At 39.5% G+C, this 20,563-nt stretch overlaps 1 protein-coding gene across 1 annotated transcript; it reads right to left on the bottom strand.

The window, feature by feature from the left end:
* Positions 1–795: 795 nt before the first annotated feature.
* On the bottom strand, positions 796–18,789 carry klhl43 (kelch-like family member 43). Its single transcript, XM_042435057.1, has 7 exons — positions 18,520–18,789; positions 7,448–8,064; positions 6,390–6,538; positions 5,568–5,914; positions 3,458–3,757; positions 3,192–3,367; positions 796–2,747 (listed from the first exon to the last, which is right to left on the bottom strand). Exons 2-7 carry the CDS (start codon positions 7,759–7,761, stop codon positions 1,949–1,951), a joined length of 2,085 nt encoding a protein of 694 aa, XP_042290991.1. The 5' UTR covers positions 7,762–8,064; positions 18,520–18,789; the 3' UTR covers positions 796–1,948.
* Between the last annotated feature and the right edge of the window lie 1,774 nt (positions 18,790–20,563).

Raw genomic sequence — 20,563 nt, 5'->3', positions numbered from 1 at the left:
CCTAAAATATGAGCGTGGTAGGCCTATTAATGTCCTCCAGCATTAAAAAATTATCAATTATAACTATTCCCTTAAAGGACGCTGCACACATAACACATAGGTCTCTGTTTGCATATAATGGTAATACAGATGATTTTTTCAACAATACACATATATAAACTTTTTCTGCTCAAAATTTGCTTTTTTGTATCTGCTTCGATCTGAAAATTGAATTATCTGACCCCTAAAAACCAGTGATCTCTTTTATTGTTGAATTTAATGGTCAATATAATCACAAATGACATGTTTTTTTGCAGCAAATGATCTCTTCCTGTGGTCAGGCTACATTTCCCAGCAGTGCTGTCTGTAAAGATAGGATAAAGGAAATTTTTTTAAAAATCAAAGAATCAGCATGTTTTTGATCAGATTGGCTTTATTCAGTGAAACCCCACAAATACAACCACCATCATTGTAATGTTTGTCCCGCAGCTCATCCAGTGCCAAGAAAGGAGACAAATACAGAGGGATTTAGCCAATCAAATGAGCCAGATTAACCTCATTGTGTCAAATGAGAAACAATATTTATCATTTAATCTCAATGTGCTCCACAGCTCTTAGCGGTTTCCACCTGCTGGAGTCTCACTGGTTCTTCAGTCGGTAGTTTGTCTTAGTTTCAGTAAAAATGAGTCTTCTGAGGATGGCAGGGGTTAAAAACGCAAACACAGGTGAGTGTTTACATGCCTTCTTTTTTTTGCTTTTTTTGTTTGTTTGTTTGTTTGTTTTTGTTTTGCTTTTTTAACATTTTGGATTTTTCTTTACGTTTTTTCAATTTTTCTGCACTTTTTTCAGATTGTACAATTGCATTTTCACATTTTTTCTCAATCTACTTGGTATTTTTCTTGGAAAGAGCTGATAGTGGAGCTAAAAGAGAAAATGCTTGTGCACTTTTTTTTCATTTTTTTTTTTTTTTTTTTTTTTTTTACATTTTTTCTTTTTATATCTCACCTGTGTTATTGATTTTATGCTGCTGTCCTCTAGTGTTCACCTTCATCGTACTTATAAAATCATTAATTCTACATCTATTTTTTTATTTATTTCTGTCACAATTCAGCTACACCACTTCTGCAAGATATCCATTAAATAAATAATAGAATAAACAGGTTTATTTATTGCTGGTCTGCATCGATAGTGAGAAATATTTCAAGTTTGCTGATGAGAAATAATTGATTATTGCAAAAATTTTTGTCAGAAACAGTACGTGGCTCATTTCCTATAGCTCCCACACACTCCTGTCATTCGCTTCACACTCACTGTCACACACACATTCACACCTATTTTCACAGTTGCACGTCACACACACACACACACACACACTGCCTAGATACATCTTTATACACAAACTGCCAGTGGATTCACAGTGACGCTTGTTCAAATCCAAACCCCTCAAACAGCCCCTGCTACTGTTCCCTTCTTTCCATCCTTCACCATCCTGCCTACACCTCTCTACCTCCGCCTGCTCCACTCTCCATTTCATCCCTTCTCCACCTCTTTCTCCTCTGTTTTTCCATCACTCAAAAACCCCCCGAGAACACGTTGGATCATGCAAGCTCTCGTTTCTTTCTTGCACAGATACATGACCGTTGCATGGATCTGTATCCGGTTATATCTTAAATTATTTTAGTTTTCTTGTAATCATAATAATGGAGGACAGATGTCAAGCAAAATGTTTTTGGAAACATGAAATCCCTGCAGGAAACATTCATGACCTCTGTTTCATCTAAAATGTGTAAATCTATGGAAAATAAGCAAATTTTGTCCAATAAATTCTTCATCATGATTGTTATTTTTTGGTTATTAAATGATGCAACTTTATCACATCAAGAGAAAGAGAAGCAAGCATGATCCAGATGTTCTCCTGAGGTTTTACTGTCCCTCCTCTCCTCTAGTCTCTGCCTTCTGTGATGATCCTCTACGCCGTGATGATCTGTGATGGAGCCACGCTGTTCTCTCTGCTTCGGTTCTTTACGGCCTGCTGCTGGTCTTCGTGGGCCGGGGTGTTGCGGTGCTGCTGCCGGCGCGGTGTGTGGCGGGGTGGCAGGGACAGTGTGCAGCAAGACACTCCCACAGTGGGCTCGGGCAGATCCTCAGCCATGGACCAGCTGTCTGTAGCCGGGTCGTACTTCTGGACCGCCGCCTTGTAGCGCTTCTCCGCCTCGTTCCAGCCTCCTAGCAGGTAGAGCTTTTCAGCCAGCGGGGACAAGCCGGCGGTGCTCACGCCAAGCGGGAGGGGGGCGGCTCGGCTCCACACTCCACTCTCAGGGGAGAAGACCTCAACGGAGAGAACATCCACCCGCTCACCGCTGGGCCCCAGCTGGCTTCCTCCTACCACATACACCTTCCCTCCGAGGGTGGCAGAGCAGTGCCAGCCGCGGGGTGTCTCCATGGAGGCCTTCTCGCTCCAGGTGTCGGTTTCCACATTGTAGCACGCCACTGAGCGGGAGTAGGCGCAGTTGATGTACCCACCAGACACTAGGATGTCTCCAGAGGGCAAGGTGGCGCTGGAGTGGCAGCAGCGGGGCATCTCCATGGGGGCACGCATCTGCCAGGTGTTGGAGGACGGTAGGTAGCTCTCGGTGGTGGCCAGCAGACCCTCCACGTTGCGGCCGCCAATGGCGAAGAGTCGTCCGCCGCTGGCTGCCAGCGAGAAGTGGGTACGGCGCTGGCGCATGCTGGCCAGGTGGAGCCAGGTGTTGAAGCGTGGGTCATATCTGATGAAGGTGAGACAAAGAGGGGAGAGTCATGTTTAGAGTGATATGTGCAAGGATGGATTACAACCTGACAAAGAAGGCAACTGTCCCATGGACCCAGACCCCCAGGAGCCCCCAAAACCCTCAGGTTCATTGTGTGGCAGTTGGTCTGTGGTTAAGACTGGACGCCTCAAGGAAGACAGTGCATCCGGCCAACAAATAATCCTGAAGAGGTCAAAACTCCAGGGTCATTGGATGACTCTGATGAAGGCCACAAGCTGAAACGCGTTGGTCAAACAACAAAGTTGTTCTATATACTACAAATGTTGCTGGAGTTTTGACCTCTTTAGACTTCTTTCCCTTCTCCGTGCACCTTGGAAGTAAGTGAAGTTGTGCCAGAAACCCCTACTCTGCATCTACAACAAATAATCCTGCACATAACCGTAATTTTGTTGTTCCTCCTACCTGCTGAGGGTGCTGACGGCGTGCTTCGCCTGGTTGCGGGCGTCATTCTGGTCCTCTCCTCCTGCCACATACAGGAAGCCATCCATCACAGCCACACATTGGTTGAAGCTCTTCGCTGGCAGCTGGGTAAGGTGGCGCCAGTTGGCTCCTCCCTCACGAGGGTCCCTCCACATCACCTGGACACCGGGGGTCAAAGGTCAATGAGGGATTTTCTTGGGTTTTATCTGAGCGAGCGAATGCGTAAAGGTAACACACACAGCACTGACCTCGCGACTGAGAGCTCTCTCAGTGAGAGACGGCCGGCCGCCGATGGTGAGCAAAGTCTGTTGACTGGCGCGGACCTGCGTGCGTCTGGACTGCAGGGTGTTCTGCTGGTAGGGCAGCAGGTGGTAGTTCATGGCATCCACCAGCAGGCGGTGACACTGAGGGTCCAGCATCATGCGCGGCACCGGCTGGATCTGGCTCACCATCTCGCTGGCCGGGATGGTCTCGAAGCGAACGTGGGAAAGAAGCTCTGCGGCGTGGGGGTGACGAGCGGCGTCAAAGTCGAGCCACTTCATGGCCAGCTGGAGAGAAGGACGATGTCAGTGAATGAAGAAGAGATTAAACCAACAATTTGAGCCCTGTTCAGTGAAAGTCTTGACCACCTCACAGCCCAGATTCAGTGCACCTTCAGTTTCAAGTTGCATCATGAATTTTGGCTCCAGTATAACTCCTTGCAAGTCTAGTTAAAACTGTTATTAAACCTTTGCTTTTCCTGCTGTGACATGTCAAAATGTCATCTATGAAAAAGGCCAATTAGTGGTTTCCTGCATTTTCATAAATAACAAAACCCGCCATGTGTCTTTCCTGTGTTAGTTTCGGGTCTACTGAAGCGACTCTTTGTGGAGAGTTTGGTCTCTGCGGCTCTTTTACCATCGATTTCTTCCTCAAGGGTTAATTTTAAAGAAGCTTTTGCTCTTTGATTCTGATACACTGTGTTTACATTTGATGGATTACTGAATTTTGTCCACTGTGGAGTCACGTTGAGTCCAGCACTGAGAGACTCACGTTTGGTTTAGTTTATAAATACAACTATCACTTCCTCGCTCCCCCTCAGCTGCCCAGCTATTTAAGTCCCTAAAGGAGTTGTATATTAATAAACGAGCTCTCTTCTTGCATACAGTGCGAGTTTATCATTTCTGCTCACAGTAGACCTGCAGGTGACTGGCTTGGATTCATGGCTCTGAGTTAGGCTCTTAACAGCTGGTCTGGGGTCTGTTTTTAGGCCTGGATGAAAATAGCAGGAAAGCCCCGCAGTTCAATGAGTTGCTACTGTTAGTGTCAGCGATCACCCCCTGGAAGACCTGACATTACTCCTCAGTTAGGATATGAGACGTGATTAATACTTGTGCTGGTTTATTTTCTATTTACTGAGAATTTTGACTGGTGATTTATAATGACATGTTCAGTGCTGCTATTTTGGGGGTCTCTAATTTGTTGTTTTACTATGTCTTATATTTGGAAAACGCTCTTTATATGTCAAATGTGATGATCTCAGCAGTTTAGCCCTTTGACTCTGTGAAAGACTGGATTACCCAGAATTTTCTCAACATTTAGCTGCCATATTGGCCAGGCCTTCCTTGTAAAAGAGATCATTTATGTCAAGAGACGTCCTGGTTAAATGAAAATATAAATGAGGATAAAACTGAGGTCTTTAATATTGGACTGGAGAGTGCAGCACTCTCTGTGACCTTTAACCTCTATTTTCAAGCTATACATACAGTAAAACTTTCATTTGATTCTTGTCTGGATTTTTCTAATTCTTATTAAGAAATGTATGCTCAATCATGCTTTTTCCAATTAAGAAATGTTTCTAAGGTTAGATATATTTTATCTAAGTGTTGGGAATGTATTTATTTGTTTCTGTATTCACAACTTGATTACTGTAATTCATTATACTCTTTTTATTTTAGTTACTACCTCTCCGCTTTGCTCTCTTGTTGCTATTTTTGATATTTTGTGCTAAATGCTTTTATTGAAACACTTTGTAGGTTTTAGTTTCAAAAGTGTTTTATAAAAAAAAAGTGTTGATTTAAACCAACCATTAGGTTCAAATTCAATCTGTCTTCAGAAAGAAAACTGAAAGTTCACATGATGGTGGATTTTTTTTATGGATTTAACCTTTTTTTTAATGGCAAGAAGCTTTTGAGTTAAATCTGGATTAAAATTGAAAATCTGGATTAAAGTATCGAAGGGCCGGCATGATTTTTCCTGCTGGAAATGCAAGAATGTAACATAGATTCAGAAAAAAAAGTAATTAAAAAAAAAAGAAAACTTATTTTCCAATTACAAATTTCAACCTTTGACTTGTAAAGATGATGTTTGACCTCTGACCTGGAAGGCAGTGACCTCAGAAGGCAACACCAGGGAGTCCTCCTGCAGGAAGGCAGAGATCTGCTCCAGGGTCAGCTGGGTGAACAGCGGCGTCTCTGCGAACTGCACAAAGTTCTCCAGGACAAAGCGGCGGGCAGCGTCGCACACAGGCACCAGGCCGTAGGCGGCAGCAATGTTCCAGATGTAGACGCAGGTCTGGACGTTCAACTCGGCCAGCAGGAAGTCCATGCACATCTTGAGGAGCTGGGGGATCTGCAGGGTTGCAGCGGCTGAGACGGTGCAGCCGATGGTGTAGAGGGACATGTGGACACGTCCCAGGTAGGCAAAGGTGATGACGTTGGCGAGGCCTGTGGACAGAGAGTGTATTCAAACCTGAATCCGTCACCACACATTTATCATTCATCATCACATCAATTCTCCCTCAAACAGCTTTAAAATGAGAAAAATAAAGAGAATATTTGGCATTTTATTTTTTATTTTTATTCTTATATCCCCAGAGTTAAGTTAAGTTTGACATTTGTGGCATCTTTTGTGAATTTTACTAAAATTTTGGCCCTTTTTGGTTACCTTACAAGCATATATGGTGACAGACACACCAGTGGGTCTGGTGGAGATGAAGAAAAACTCCTTGATATTTTGATATTTGTAACGTGTTGTAGGATTTTGTATTTTCTTCCTTGCAGGTCTGAACAGACTATAAAGACCATCTGTGCCTTTTCATTATGCTTTATAGTTGAATGAAAAGCAGAATATAAATAAACTTCACTTATTCACTCTTTACTTTTTAATATTTATTGAAGAGGTTGATCTAGAATGGCCTACCAAGAGGTGAGAGGGAGGGGAGCTCCAGGCGCTTCATGCCAGGGTCTTTGGCCAGAATCTCTCTGAAGTATTGACTGACTGAAGAGATGACCAGCTTGTGGACGTCGAAGGCCTTCGTCTTACAGCCCAACTCCAGGTCAGTCAGGAACCTGAGGAGGAGAGAAGGTGGAAACAGAAAGACGGATGACGTACAGGAATACAATATGTTACAATACAAGATGCAGCATAATATGACAAGTTACCATGAACAGTAATATGATATTATTTGTTACTGTAGACGAGACTGTATATCTAACAACCCAGTGGGGTCATGCACAACAGAGTGATTATGATACATTTTAATCATATCATAATTGTGCTGTAATGGTATCATATCATAATTGTATCATAATTGTATCATAATTGTATCATAATTGTATTGTATCATAATTGTATCATAATGGTATCGCATCATAATTGCATCATATCATAATTGTATCATAATTGTATTGTATCATTATTGTATCATAGTTGTATTATATCATAATTGTATCAGAATTGTATTGTATCATAATTGTGTCATAATCGTATTGTATCATAATTGTGTCATAATTGTATTGTATCATAATTGTATAATAATTGTATCATAATTGTGTCATATCATAATTGTATCATAATTGTATTGTATCATTATTGTATCATAGTTGTGTTATATCATAATTGTATCAGAATTGTATTGTATCATAATTGTGTCATAATCGTATTGTATCATAATTGTGTCATAATTGTATTGTATCATAATTGTATAATAATTGTATCATAGTTGTGTTATATCATAATTGTATCAGAATTGTATTGTATCATAATTGTGTCATAATCGTATTGTATCATAATTGTGTCATAATTGTATCATAATTGTGTCATAATTTAATCGTATCATAATGTTATCGTAATTTTATCCTATCGTATAATATTTTCATCGTATCGTATCATAATTTTAGTATAACTGTATCATATTGCATCATAATCGTACACTTTGAAATGCAGTATGACACAATACAACAAGCAGCAGGACGTACTTCTCCTGTCTCATCTTGCTGAGCTCCTCCAGCAGGGCGTTGCCATGCAGGGGTCGCGTCAGCTCGCTGCCCAGACCCAGGCCTCTCTCTCCGGGCTTGATGACGGGCGGCGGCAGAGGCAGGTTGAGGCTGTTCAGCTGAGCGATGTCCAGCGCCGCCATCTGCTCGATCTTCTTCACCCCGCTCTCCACCACCACCACACCGTCTCCACGGCTCTCCACCTTCAGCGGGGCAGGGGCGTTCGCCATGGCGACCTGAGTGATGGTGTCCACGGCGACCTTCTTCTGACGTGAGGCCTTCTTCTTGGGGGCCATAGTTTGACTGGTTTTTACTTTAGGTTTACTTCAGTAAATGTTTCTCTACTGTACTCTAAAGTTAATGAGTCGACCTCTTGACAGACGAGGACACTTGATCACTTTCTAACAATCCAACTGATCAACAGTGAAAAATGTTTCCTGATACTGAGATAACTATTGACTTCCTCTCACTAACAAACAGCCTCTGACTGTTCTCTCCTGCTGTGATACAGACAGACTAGATGGTGGGGGTGTTTACTGTCTTCTTGACAGATCAGTGTATGAAGGTCAATTGTTGGTGGCTTCGGTGTAACACAGCACCTGAAAAAAAGAAGGAAAATACAGTTTTATTATCTCTTGCAAAGTTCATACACAAGCTGTTTGATCACTCTTTATGTTATTGGTCTTTAACTGTCCTAAAATGTGTGCGAATGCTGCACATGTTAGTGTAACCGCCCAATAAAAAGCCCAGTTTAGCAAGATTTTAGATTTTCTACCTGAGATTATTTGGTAGAACAAGGTGAATAGAAACTCTGCAGTGTTTTTTTAATCAAACATTATTACGTTTTTACATTTCTTTAACCAATTTATTACATCTATTTTACATTAAGTCATAAATTTCCACCAGGTCACAGTTTTTTTTGGATATTTTGATGTGATTGTCTGACTTCCACTTAGCCAGTAGTTTATATTTATCTTGAAAATCAGCTTCCAGTAAATTAATCCTGAACTAGTGTTATCATTGTGTGACATTACAGATCAATCTTTATACAAAGACACCACACCACCGTGACATTAATGATAACAGAAGACATGAAGCTCACTGCACTGGTTTAGATGTCTCAGTTATTTAAACTTTATTAAATTTATAATAAATAGGATACCGTGTGCGAAAACAGTGTCATGGTTTCTTAAAGATCCCATCCAGACATGTACTAAGATATATAAAAATACTTTGCTTGCTAATGATTTGAGTCTGATATGTTTTTTCCATTTAAAAAAATCAATTACCTCATCAGAAATTATTAAAATAACATCCTCTCCTTCTCCCTCATTAAAAAATCTGGTCACAAGATGTCTCCTACTTCACTGTGAAGTTCATTCTCAGTGTTTGTGCACTGGAGGCTTCAAGTTTCCACATCACACGTGTGTAAACTGAATATCGGACCACGGTTGGCTCCAAACTATTTGTGATGTCACAAATCATGATCTTAAGTAAACGCCTTAAACTCAGGTTTAAGATGAACACAGAGAAACTTTCCACTTTCCGCAGATGATTGTGAAAACAGCCTTCATGTGTCAAACTCTGCACAGTGAAGCTCAAACATTCAGTTGGAGGAAAAAGATCATCTGCCACAACATATCTGTATATATGAAATGATTAAACATTTGCTCCAACCACTCTTGATAAACAACTGGAGCGCGTCTGGCAGCTCTCAAGACTTTAAATCACAGTATTGTTTGTTTCACGGTCGCTGGCAGACACACCAAGCCCACTGACAGATGCACATGACTCTGCTAATCTCTGCACGCCACCGCAGCAGAACAACACACTGAGTGCCAAAAACACCTTTTCTAAATCCAACTGAGGATCACATATGAACTCTGACCCCTTCCACAGCTTCTCTCACTGTGGAGGAGCAGCAGCAGCGTGAATGACAGGTGCGAGTGTCCGTTGCTCAGTCTCGGGTTTGTGTTTTAAAGCGGAGCCCACAAGATTCGTTGCTGTATTTCACACGCTGTGTATTTCCACCACAGAGCAACTGGGGAATCTTATTCATGCTCGCAATGAGCCGCGGTCTGCAGATCAGAGCGGAGTGGGCGGGGGATGGAGGGGGGAGGGGGGAGGTGGGGGTCACATCTGAGTGCTGATGTGCAGAGAACAGAGAGTGTCTGAAATAAACAAATGGGAGAAATGGTGTGTGGAGTTTCCTGGCATACAGTATATCTATAATCTTTGTAGTGGTTTTTTTGTACTTTTTGTGTTTTATTGGTTTGGCTGTTTGCGTGACGTCTGGGGTGGAAAGAACTGGATGTTTCTGTTCTCGTGTTTTTGTCATTGTCTCTTTTGTCATTTGATTCGAAAAACCATAAAAATGAACCAAAACTCCAATGGAAAAAATGCAGAAACTGTGTGTGTGTGTGCATACATTTTGCACACAAGAACAATGTACACTTAGCTAAAGGTGAAACTGTGCACGTCTTCTTTATCTGTCTCTGTTCATGCAGCTGGTCAACTATTATGGAGTCTCCGAGCTCCAACAGTGACGATGATATTTAGCTTTTTCATTACATTTAACAGAAGAAAAAGAAAGTAGTGATTTTATCAAATTTTAGAAAGGCATTTGTTTACAAAGCCAAGATCTTTGTTGTGCAAAATTGTCAACAAAGTACCAACGTTGGACCTCGGTTGACAATGTTTTTGTCAAATTTCTGTTTTTGTGGTCAGTTGGCATTCACCTTTATCTGATGGTTTTTGTTGTTTTGGGGACCTCAGGCTTGTGGTGATGACTCATAATTCACAAAATAACACAAGTTAGCCTCAGAATCTAGGTCAAACTCGTTGTTTCTCAACCTCAATGTCATAACAAAGCAAAGGACACAATCTTATTTATTTCGGTCAAATGCTCTTTTCTGACTGAAATGTCAGGAGAAACAACACAACTTGTGTCTTTTGTTGCATCTTTGTTTTGCACATAAATTCAGACAGAAATACTGACAACTTGTACATTTTTATTGAAAGCTTCATCTTTCATCTTTTAAATCTTTTACCAACTTAAATCTTCAACTACTTTTTACATTTGTGCTTTAAAGCAAGACTGGTTTTTTGCTGAATGGCAGCCACTGTAGCTACAAACAGAGCCGGCCCTGACAGTGTTGGAGCCCGAGGCCAGATTTTAAATTGTGCCCAACCTAAATACTAAACACCACTTCATTTTTTAACATAACATTCTGGCAGCCAGATTCTTAACTTTATCTTGCGGCGCACTCGTGACATATGTGACAGGCTGCTCTGGGCTACTAATGACAGTTATTAATGCTAAATGCTAATCTGCTTTTTAGCATTTACTGTTGCTAACATGCTAAACTATTGTAACAGTATCACAAAGTGAAGAGGAGTCATGAAGTCCGAACACTGACTCAGTAATGTCTGTTATACGGCAATACTTAATGTTTAACATTAGTTACCAGACCAAGTGAGGCTCAGCAGGGGAAGAATGTAATTTCTTTTCTCAAAAGTTTGATAGTGTCACTTAAAAAAAATAACAAAAGTTTCCTGACAGCATGAAAACATTCACTCCAACCTCTGCCGGTGGTTTTTGTTTCCAAACAACTCAAGGTAATAACCTTCAAACTACAACAACAAAGACTTACAGTGAATCAGAATCAGAAGAATGTGGATTTACTGCACAGCTCTCCAGTCTGAAGTTATGCAATTTATCATGAGGGACACAGTTGTTTTCTCTTCTGCAATCACGCCTCATAAACGCAGCTTTGACTGAAGCTTCACAAAACGACACTTATGTCAGTTGTCAGGCAAAGTTGTGTTTCTTTATGAGGCTTAACGCAGATTCACTGACGAGCTGACTGAGGTCTGATTCTAAAAATAAAATGCGGGGCCCCCGGTGCTTAGATTACCTCCCTCCTCCTTTTCTTACACACTAAAACTATTTTCTTTTTCTTTTTGAATTAAGACCCGCACACACATCCCCACCTGGCAGCCGCAAATCAACCTGCAATTACTTTCTGTTAAATTCCCTGTTTTGCCATTAACAACCACTGAAGAAGAAGTTTTTATTCTCCATGAGAAACTCAGGAAAGCCGTTAAACTACTGAGGAGACACATTTGAGGATTGAGGATGTAAATCAATCCAGTCCAGATAGATCCAGAACCTGCAAACTGAAGCTGATGTTTTCCTGCAGCAGTGTGTTGTGATCAGAAATGAGAGTCACTGACAGGAACACTAACGGAGCTCCATTTCTGTCCAGCTGAGTTTACATTAACAGCTTTCACAGTAATCTATTACACATGTGGATTAAAGCATTTTTGACCACATTTTTATATTTAAAACCCAGAATTGCAGGTTCTTGGAAATGTTTTGGCATTTACATTGTTTTTTTTTTCTGTATTTATCCTTTTGGATCTTCATTTGTAATATTTCTGTATTTAATCTCACGCAGATATCAGCAGGTTTTCTGGGTCATAAGGCAAACAGACATCTGACCTGTTAATGACATCTGCAACTTTTTCGAGTTGGATTACATTTCGAAAATGCAGAACACTTTATCTCGGGACTCAAGTTCCTCATATGAGAGTAGATTGTAGCATGTAGTTCAAAACATGGAAAATGCTCGTAATGCTTAATTTTACTAGTAATCTCTTAGTCTCATTTGCACTTGTGTAAGGTTTAGTGACAATTGTGATACATACATTTAGCATTTTTAAATATTTTTTCTAATTCTTATTTTTCACACTAGTCTTTTAGCACAACTTTAATAATTTCTTCACACTACATTTTACTGCACATATTTCTTGTGAATGTGACAAATAAAACACTTGAATCCTCGATGTTTTCTTCCCCAGTTATTCCATAACAATTATTTGAAGGTCTCCTGGGGAAAAAAAAAACACTTTCGTACTCTTGATAGGGAGAATAGTGATGTTGTACATTTATTGTTGGTATCTTTCTTCTTGAATAAATTGAATTGTACATTTTTGCATGTTCAGCTGTGTCTACTGGCTGAAAAACGTTGGGTTTAATTGGACTTAATTAAGTGGAATTGTACCAATTGAACACTGTCTCTATTTTACCTTTAATTAGTGGCAAATTACATTGTTTTCAGGAAACCTCCTCAGAAATGATAACAAATTTATGGATCCATTAAGCTTGGAGCATTTCCAAAACATTTGTCAGTTGCACTAATACTTAACAATAATAGAAAGACATTACAAGAATCTACATACTCTCCAAGACCATATTTAAAAGGTTACTAATAAAGCCTGTTGTTTTGAAACGAGATGCTGTTGCTCACTATGGTTTATTTGCATTTTATGAAGATGATGATGGTGTTTTGAGGTGGGGGGGGGATGACGTCTGATCCCCAGTATGGTGGATGACAGAGCAGCTGCGTCCTGCACTAACCTTGGTCCCAGATATTTCTGCCAGGCTGATCTATGCAGAGCAAAGATTATTTTCATGCCAATGAATCACTCGGTTACCAAGTGATTAGATTGTCTGAGACGTCGCCAAGACTTTGATTTTTTTTTTTACATCTCATACACACAATCAATGGATCTGTGTTCTTATTTAAATGCTTATTTGACATTTTCTTCTTCTTTACTTTGAGATTAAATGTTTTGGCTTCTATCTTGTTTTTGTCACTTCTTGTCTCCACTTGGCTCCAACACAGAATTTATCACCTCCCCGCATGTTTTCAATAACTCTGCTCCTCTGTCATCATTAGACAGAGACGGTCACATTCACAGAAACTCTGGACTGCTGACAAATATCACAAACATACTCATTCAGACGCCTTGTTGGAGAGAGTCTATATCTATACTTTGGCTCATGAGAGTCACAGCCGCTGTTTCAGGGGGATTGCAACATCCTACAGTTACAGCCTATACAGTCTCTAAGTTTGAGCCCCTCCTCTTCATATGACACCCACGACAGCTGCTGTTCTGTCCTGTACCGTCCTGTATCGTCTCCCTGCTCTGTCCATGTGTGGATGCCATTGGCCAAAGAGCCAGTGAGGGCTATTTTAAAAAGAACCCAGTTCAGACTCGGAGTAAATGAGGAGGGGTGTTAGAAAAGGGGGGTCAAGGAAGAGAGACGTAGTATATATTTGTGGTCATGAGGTCTCTCTGTAGCTGAGTTTGAGTTTATGGAGTTGGGATACTTTTTGCACTATGATGATCTCACCTCCAAGTTTGAGAGATTCACGTTTCAGAGTGATATGCAAGTGTTAGAGCTGAAAGCTGATAGTGTTTTTTTTAATCCCCTTGTTTAATGGTTTTACAACAAACATTTACAGTGATAAAGCAGCTGTAACCATCAGTATTAATAGTAATGGCAGTTTTGTTTCAAATCTCCACATATATATAATAGAAAAGGACAATCTCAGCCAAAGATTAGGAAGATGATGAATATGCTTGGTGTGTTTCTCACCGACAGTGATGTGAAATAGATCTTGGTGATAGAAAGTGTTAAGAAACTTAGAGATGCTGCTGATTTTGGGATGTAATTGAAAGAAAAAATGTTGTTGTTATAAGGTTATTAAACTCAAAAAACTTTCAAAGCAAGTTAAAGACAATAAAATGTCCGATTTGCAATAGATTGTAAAAATATGGGGCTTCTTGGTGGTGTAAGGGGATATCAATGTGTACCACATGATCACAAATATTGTAAAAATAATGATAAACTTGCCGTAATGATCCACCAACATACATCTGTCTAACAACACTAACTGGAAGGATGAAAGGGCAGAAGTGAAGCAAAGATGAGAAAATGTGAAATCTGACACAAAGCTCAGGTCCTAAATCGACACTGTGGTTGCTTTTGACTCCAAACACAGTAAAGATCTCTGAGTTTTGATGCTTTTTGAGGACTTGGTCCAGGTGAGTAACAACAAACTGTGAGCCAGAAACAGAAAACTCACTTTAAGGCTCTTCAACATGCAGCTGGTTCACTATACAGCCTGACAAAGTCAAAACGCAGTTACATATTTGGTCAGAATTGAATTAAGACCAGAATCTGACTTTTTGACAGCAGTTTTACCATGTAAAAGTATTATGTTATAGAGAAAAATGATTCAATTTGCAGGAACTACAAAACTAAACAAAAAACAGCACTCTAGTTGTTACAAACTTTTGTCTGAACTATTTACTGTGATTGAAAAATCAATTTTTATGATTCAACATCATAGTAACTAAGTTTTTATACCACATTAATAAAGTTAAATGTAATGATAATGGAGAAAAAAAGCTATTTCTGACGGCCTTCAGATTGCCTAAACAGAGAGTATAGTATCCGACTTTATCTGACTGTGACTTTTCTTTTCTTTTTTGGGGAATAATCAACTTTACAACTTATATAAAATTTAATGATTTACAACTTATATACTGTAGCTGTTTTACATTGACTTCAAATCCTTTTTTCCTTCTCCTTCACTGTTTCTGTGCTTCGTCCCTCCAGTCGACACAACAAGTGAATCTCATGTTTATTTTGGACTCTTAAATGCTCTGATTCTCCTCAGTGGTCATTTTTGAGGCTGCACTTTGTAGAGTCATCATGCAAATATCCTGTTAAATGTATTTGTTTCCCCAAAACGACTAACCAACTAAACCGATGAGGCTTTGATAGCTTGGTTAAGACTCTTTGAGCAGTTAAATACAAAGAAAGTAATTCCTGTTTTATCTTTAAAATGTCACACAGATGTTCTTCTTAAAATATGCAGATGCAAAGCTGCAGACTTTGAGACTTGGACACAAGTCAGAGTCATAAAAATGTGAACTTGAGACTTGACTTGGATTAGCTGACACTTAAAAACAGTTCAGTTAATTTTCAGAGTGATGAAAGAAATCTTGTACAGCTGTATATGTTGACATCTGAGAGTTAGTGGAACTGAAGTGAACCTGGAAGTCAAACACAGATTTAGCTTTCTGTAACTCTATAAATCACTGAGAATTTTCCGTTTACTACATCATATTGTATTTCAGTGTGTTAACGACTGATGCATCAGCAACTCGAACAGCAAACATCTGGTTTTATGTACCTCTAAGATGTATTATGTTGCCATGGAAACCCACTTTATAAGTGACTGTTTAAGGTTCAAGGGTCACATTATTCATTCATAAAATCCTGAAACTGCTTTTAATTGCAATGATATTCTGTTGTATTTTAAAGGACGAGTTCACAATTTTTCAAGTGTGTCTTAAAATGACAGTTAGGCGTCCATATGAGCACTGAAAGAGGTTTTCCTCGCTGTAATCATTCCTCCTGTTCATACTGGCTGTTAAAAGATCCCCTTCAAATGTGCATTCAGTGTAAGTGATGGAGGCCAAAATCCACAGTGTGTCTACACAGTCGTTTAGTGCAAAAACTGCTGAAGCTTATATAAGGCTTCAGCAGTCTGAGTCAGTAATATTAAGTGGATATCTGACACATTTAAAGTCTTTTTAGCATCAAATTCCCTCTTTGTGTTTCCTCAGACAGTGTTTCCCTGTTGAGCTGCAGTGGAAGTATAGTAACAAAAAGAGGGACTTTGGCTCTAAAAAGACTGTAACATTCAACAACAATTGGACGACTGAAGCTTCGTATTAGCTTCAGATAAACTTTTTTTTAAGTCTTTTGATTTTTAAGGCAAAATCATTTTTATGGCATTAATGTGACCAACTAGAGAGATTGGTAATGTAGTCCAGAATTCACTATTATGGTGCAGCTGTTGGGTCTTACTTTGAGTAATTTGATTATTCACAATCTTAAAGGACATTGTGTGTAGAGCTATCATAAGTTTCTATTAAACATAAAAGAGGGTGAAGAGACACTTTAGGGCGCAATAAATACAGTTATGTCATCTGCAAAAAGTGACAGGTGGTGGGTTGTTTCATGCATTTGAATAGTAATAATAATGTGGGTTTATTATTACTAGCAAGCACTTCGATGCATTAATTAAATAAAAATGGCTAGCAAGAACAGCCTTAACGAACACCTCTGATATCTCACCTTTGGTAATAATGGAGGTTTTCGTTGAGTGTAGATGATGTTAATCCAGTTTATAAACGTGTTGCCAAAGCCGAAGTGGTTTAAGGTTGATGACATGAATTTCTATTCTATATGATCAAATGACTCTCTGCATTTAAGGCGATCACCACACACTCCTCTTTGTGATCGTGATAGATTATATTGAAAAGACGGCGTAGATTAGAGTAAATATGGCAGCCGGGTACAAACCCTGATTGGTCAGGGTGTGTTAGTTTGTAAATGTGTTTACACAGCTTTACTCACGACCTTCATTTCCATCCAGTGCAGAGATATGAGGAGGAAGGAAGACATATTTAAAGGGTCCCTGTCTTTTTTCAGTAGAATGGCTGAATCTGCTCTATCTAGTTGACCTTTAATTTATCCATAAATCTGTTTCACATGTGTTTCTTGCGGGAACAGGATGTCTGCTGACAACACTTTTAAATGTGAAAAAACTGTAGTATGTTTCATTATATGACCTAGACCTGTCACATCCCAGCTCACCACTTTATACCCCTCCCAGTCTGTTTGAGTTGCTGGTGTCTTATGTGACATCACGAAACATGTTGTATAGAAGATACAAGTTGCCAAAAAAACTGAAGAAAAAAGAAAACAAACAAAAAACAGGCAAGAACTAACAGCCCAGCATAACTAAACAACCACCTCAAATGTAGAATACACTAGTGAACTAGAGAGACCAGCTAACGTTGCTGTCCGGGCAGTGAGGGACTGAAATGTGTGATCGACTTTGAGCTCCATTCAGAAGGGTTCCTTTCCCAGTACAGCTGGTGTCAGCTCTGTGATGAACTGGGTAGGTCGGCCTCTCTTGACACTCTCAGGGATCCCAATGATTCTGATGTTTTGACGTCTGGTCCTGGATTCTAGGTCATCCAACTTTGTGACTCCAAAGTGACTCCAATTCATCGATCCAGCTGGCATGACTGTTGACACCAGTTTCAAGTGACTGGAAACGCTCTCTGGTCTCCGTGACGTCTGACTGTAGCTTTTGAATTTGAGTTGATAGACTGACAAGTCTGTTCTCTTGGTGTTTATTCAATTTTGTGATTGTGAAAAGCAGATCGATTGAAAGGGTTCTTGTGACTTATCTGACGCTGTCTCCACTGCTGCAGGTTCACCTCGTGGGTTTTAGCTCGCCAAACTTTTCTTCGTTCAAACAGAAGTCTGATGTTGTATTTTTTGGCACAGTTTTCTCAGTCTTCTGTGTTATAGATTTAAGAGCCATAATGTAAAGAATTTAGGTCAGAAAGTGAAAGAAAAGGTGTTTTAAATTGGTCATTTGTGGAGTTATCTAGCAATGCATCTACTCCATCGCTACGCCCCTTAGCTTCAGATAAACTTTTAAATACATTTTGCACAGAAGGAGGCTTGTGGATTTTGTCCCCCATCACATTGTAAGTGCATTATGAAGGGATCTTCTAACGGTCAGTATGAACAGGAGGAATGATTACAGCGAGAAAAACCTATTTCAATGTTCATTTGGTCACCTGCCTGTTGTTTTAAGACAGACTTGAAAAACTGTGAACTCGTCCTTTAAAGTGTTTCAGCTCATTTGTTCCCCACCTGTAGCTGTAAATATACACACATTAAACACCTCCCTGCTTCCCTCCTCGCCACTTTCAGAATTCCTTCGCCTATCTCAGGAGGGTATTTATAGTTGCTGACCCTCACGGGATATATATATATGCGTGTGTGTGTGTGTGTGTGTGTGTGTGTGTGTGTTTTACAACTAAGGACTGGAAAAAGAAGGACTATCGTAGGGATCCTAACAGCATCTGGTAACTGCTTCACATTGTTTCCATTCAGTCGTTAATATAAATGCAATCAAAAAGAGATGGAAACTGTACAATGCATCATTTTCTTTTGCAGTGCATCAGTGTTATTTTTTTCACGTTGTCACATTGGAAGACTTGAGGATATTTAGTTGAAATAAAAGTGCAAAAGTGGAGATTTTAAGATACAGAAGTGCTTCAATTCTTTAAGGAACAATCAAGTAAAATTAAACTCAGTTTACCTCTTTCCTCTGCCTGCCTGGTTCCTCACTCTTCTTCCTTTTCCTCTCTCAGCTTCTCTCTATTACGTTCTTTATTTTTGCTTTGTTGATGTTCTCTCGGGTTCCTCTTTGCTTCGTCCTGCCGTCCTCTGTCAGAGTGCTGTGTTTGTATATACGTGCGTGTGTGTATGTGTGCGTGTGTGTGTGTGTGTTAGTCAGTGTCAAAGGGAAATCAGGGTCCAAACCAAAGCTGCGACATATAATTCAACAACCTCCAGCCTCCGGCACCGCCTCCTTGAGCTCACATCAAACCCTCTAGTGTCGCTTTCCACCTCCCACCTCCAACATCCACCTCCATCTCCAAATACAGGCACCCCTCAGTGCCCTCCCCTCCAAAAATATCCCATAAGAGGTCAGATCTCTTCTTACACCGACCTCCCCTCCCCGTGGCCTTGACATTCTGAATTTAAGATTTTGCTCCAGTCCTTCTTATCTGGTTCTTGTTTAACTGGTTCTCTCACTCATTCGCTTTTCACACCATCAAAACAGGAAAAACTCTCGACTGCTGTCACTTTGAATGACTTTAAAACATGTTATCTAAAGTATGTCTGGTCTGAAATGGTGAACCCACCAACTAGCTACTAACTTTAAATATAGTAAATACTGGTAATGACTTATAGGTTTTAAAGATGTAAAACTCTGCAAAGATATACTTATTTTCAATGTTAACTTTTTGTAATCAGAAGAAAAAAAGTAATATGTGTATATACCAGTTATATTTCCTGTGAATTGTTCTTGTATGCAACATATTCCATAGGGAATATATGTATGTTTTGGAGAAAAGTAACATTGCCCAGACTGTTTTCCTTCACTGTATCAAACACATAACAACAACATTGACTGCCAAGTTTTAATCTACAAGCCTCCTTCTGAGTAAAAATGTACCTGTCCTTAAAAAATCCAATAAATAGACATAAAAAAAGTTTATCTGAAGCTAATATGAAGCTTCAGCATCCAAATGAGTCAAATCAAGTAGATATCTTTCAATGTTACAGTCTTTTTAGTACCAAAGTCCCTCTTTTTGTCACTATACTTCTACCACAGCTCAACAGGGAAACACAAAGAGGGAATTTGATGCTAAAAAGTAAATGTGGCAGATATCCACTTGATATGACTAACTCAGACTGCTGAATCCTCGTATAAGCTTCAGATAAACTTTGAAATGTATTTTTGCACTAAATGACTGTGTGGACACACTGTGGATTTAGACCTCCATCACTTACATTGAAAGCACATCTGAAGGGGATCTTTTAACAGCCAGTATGAACAGGAGGAATGATTACAGCGAGGAAAATCTCTTCCAGTGTTCATATGGACACCTGACTGTTGTTTTAAGATAAAAATTATGAGTCTGTCCTTTAAATTGTGGTTAAAATCTACTTAGATATGTGTTCATGAATGACGTTTTTTATTGATCAACTTGTTTGTAGTATTTTACACTTGTCTGATTGTATTGTTTGTTTAAGATTGTTAGGACAAAGAGTTGTGATATATTTTTAAAATAAAATGTCAATGTTGATTAAGGTGCACTGTCCCCTATAAATAAACAAATGAGATCATTAAATATATAAAATAAACAGTTGCTTATTTCGTGTTTCTGTCAACCTGATGAATGTAAGTCCAATATTCACTCTTATTTTAACCCAGTTCTGGTCTTCAGCAAATCTCGACTCTTTACCAGCTGATCGTTAACTTTGTGTTTCAGCTTTGTTGCTGAAAATCGCTGAAAGACACTAAAACTCTCTGCAGAGCTGAAGAGTGTCGGGTGAGTTTGTCACAATGAATGACTCCTTTCACATTATACGTGATCATTTGATCCATTTTTATTATAAAAATCTGTGATAATTGCAGCTTTAATGTTAAACAATTATAATAACTTTAAGTTAAAGCAGCATTACTTGATTTGTTTGCAAATTTGGATTTTCAATATTGATAAATATTTTTATTCATGTAATGTTCAGGTAAATATTCTGATTATAGCCTAAAGATTAAATATTTTCCCTCA

The sequence above is a fragment of the Thunnus maccoyii genome, chromosome 15 (genome assembly GCF_910596095.1).
Source record: "Thunnus maccoyii chromosome 15, fThuMac1.1, whole genome shotgun sequence".
Lineage (NCBI taxonomy): Eukaryota > Metazoa > Chordata > Actinopteri > Scombriformes > Scombridae > Thunnus > Thunnus maccoyii.
This window is presented reverse-complemented; position numbering and strand designations above follow the sequence as displayed.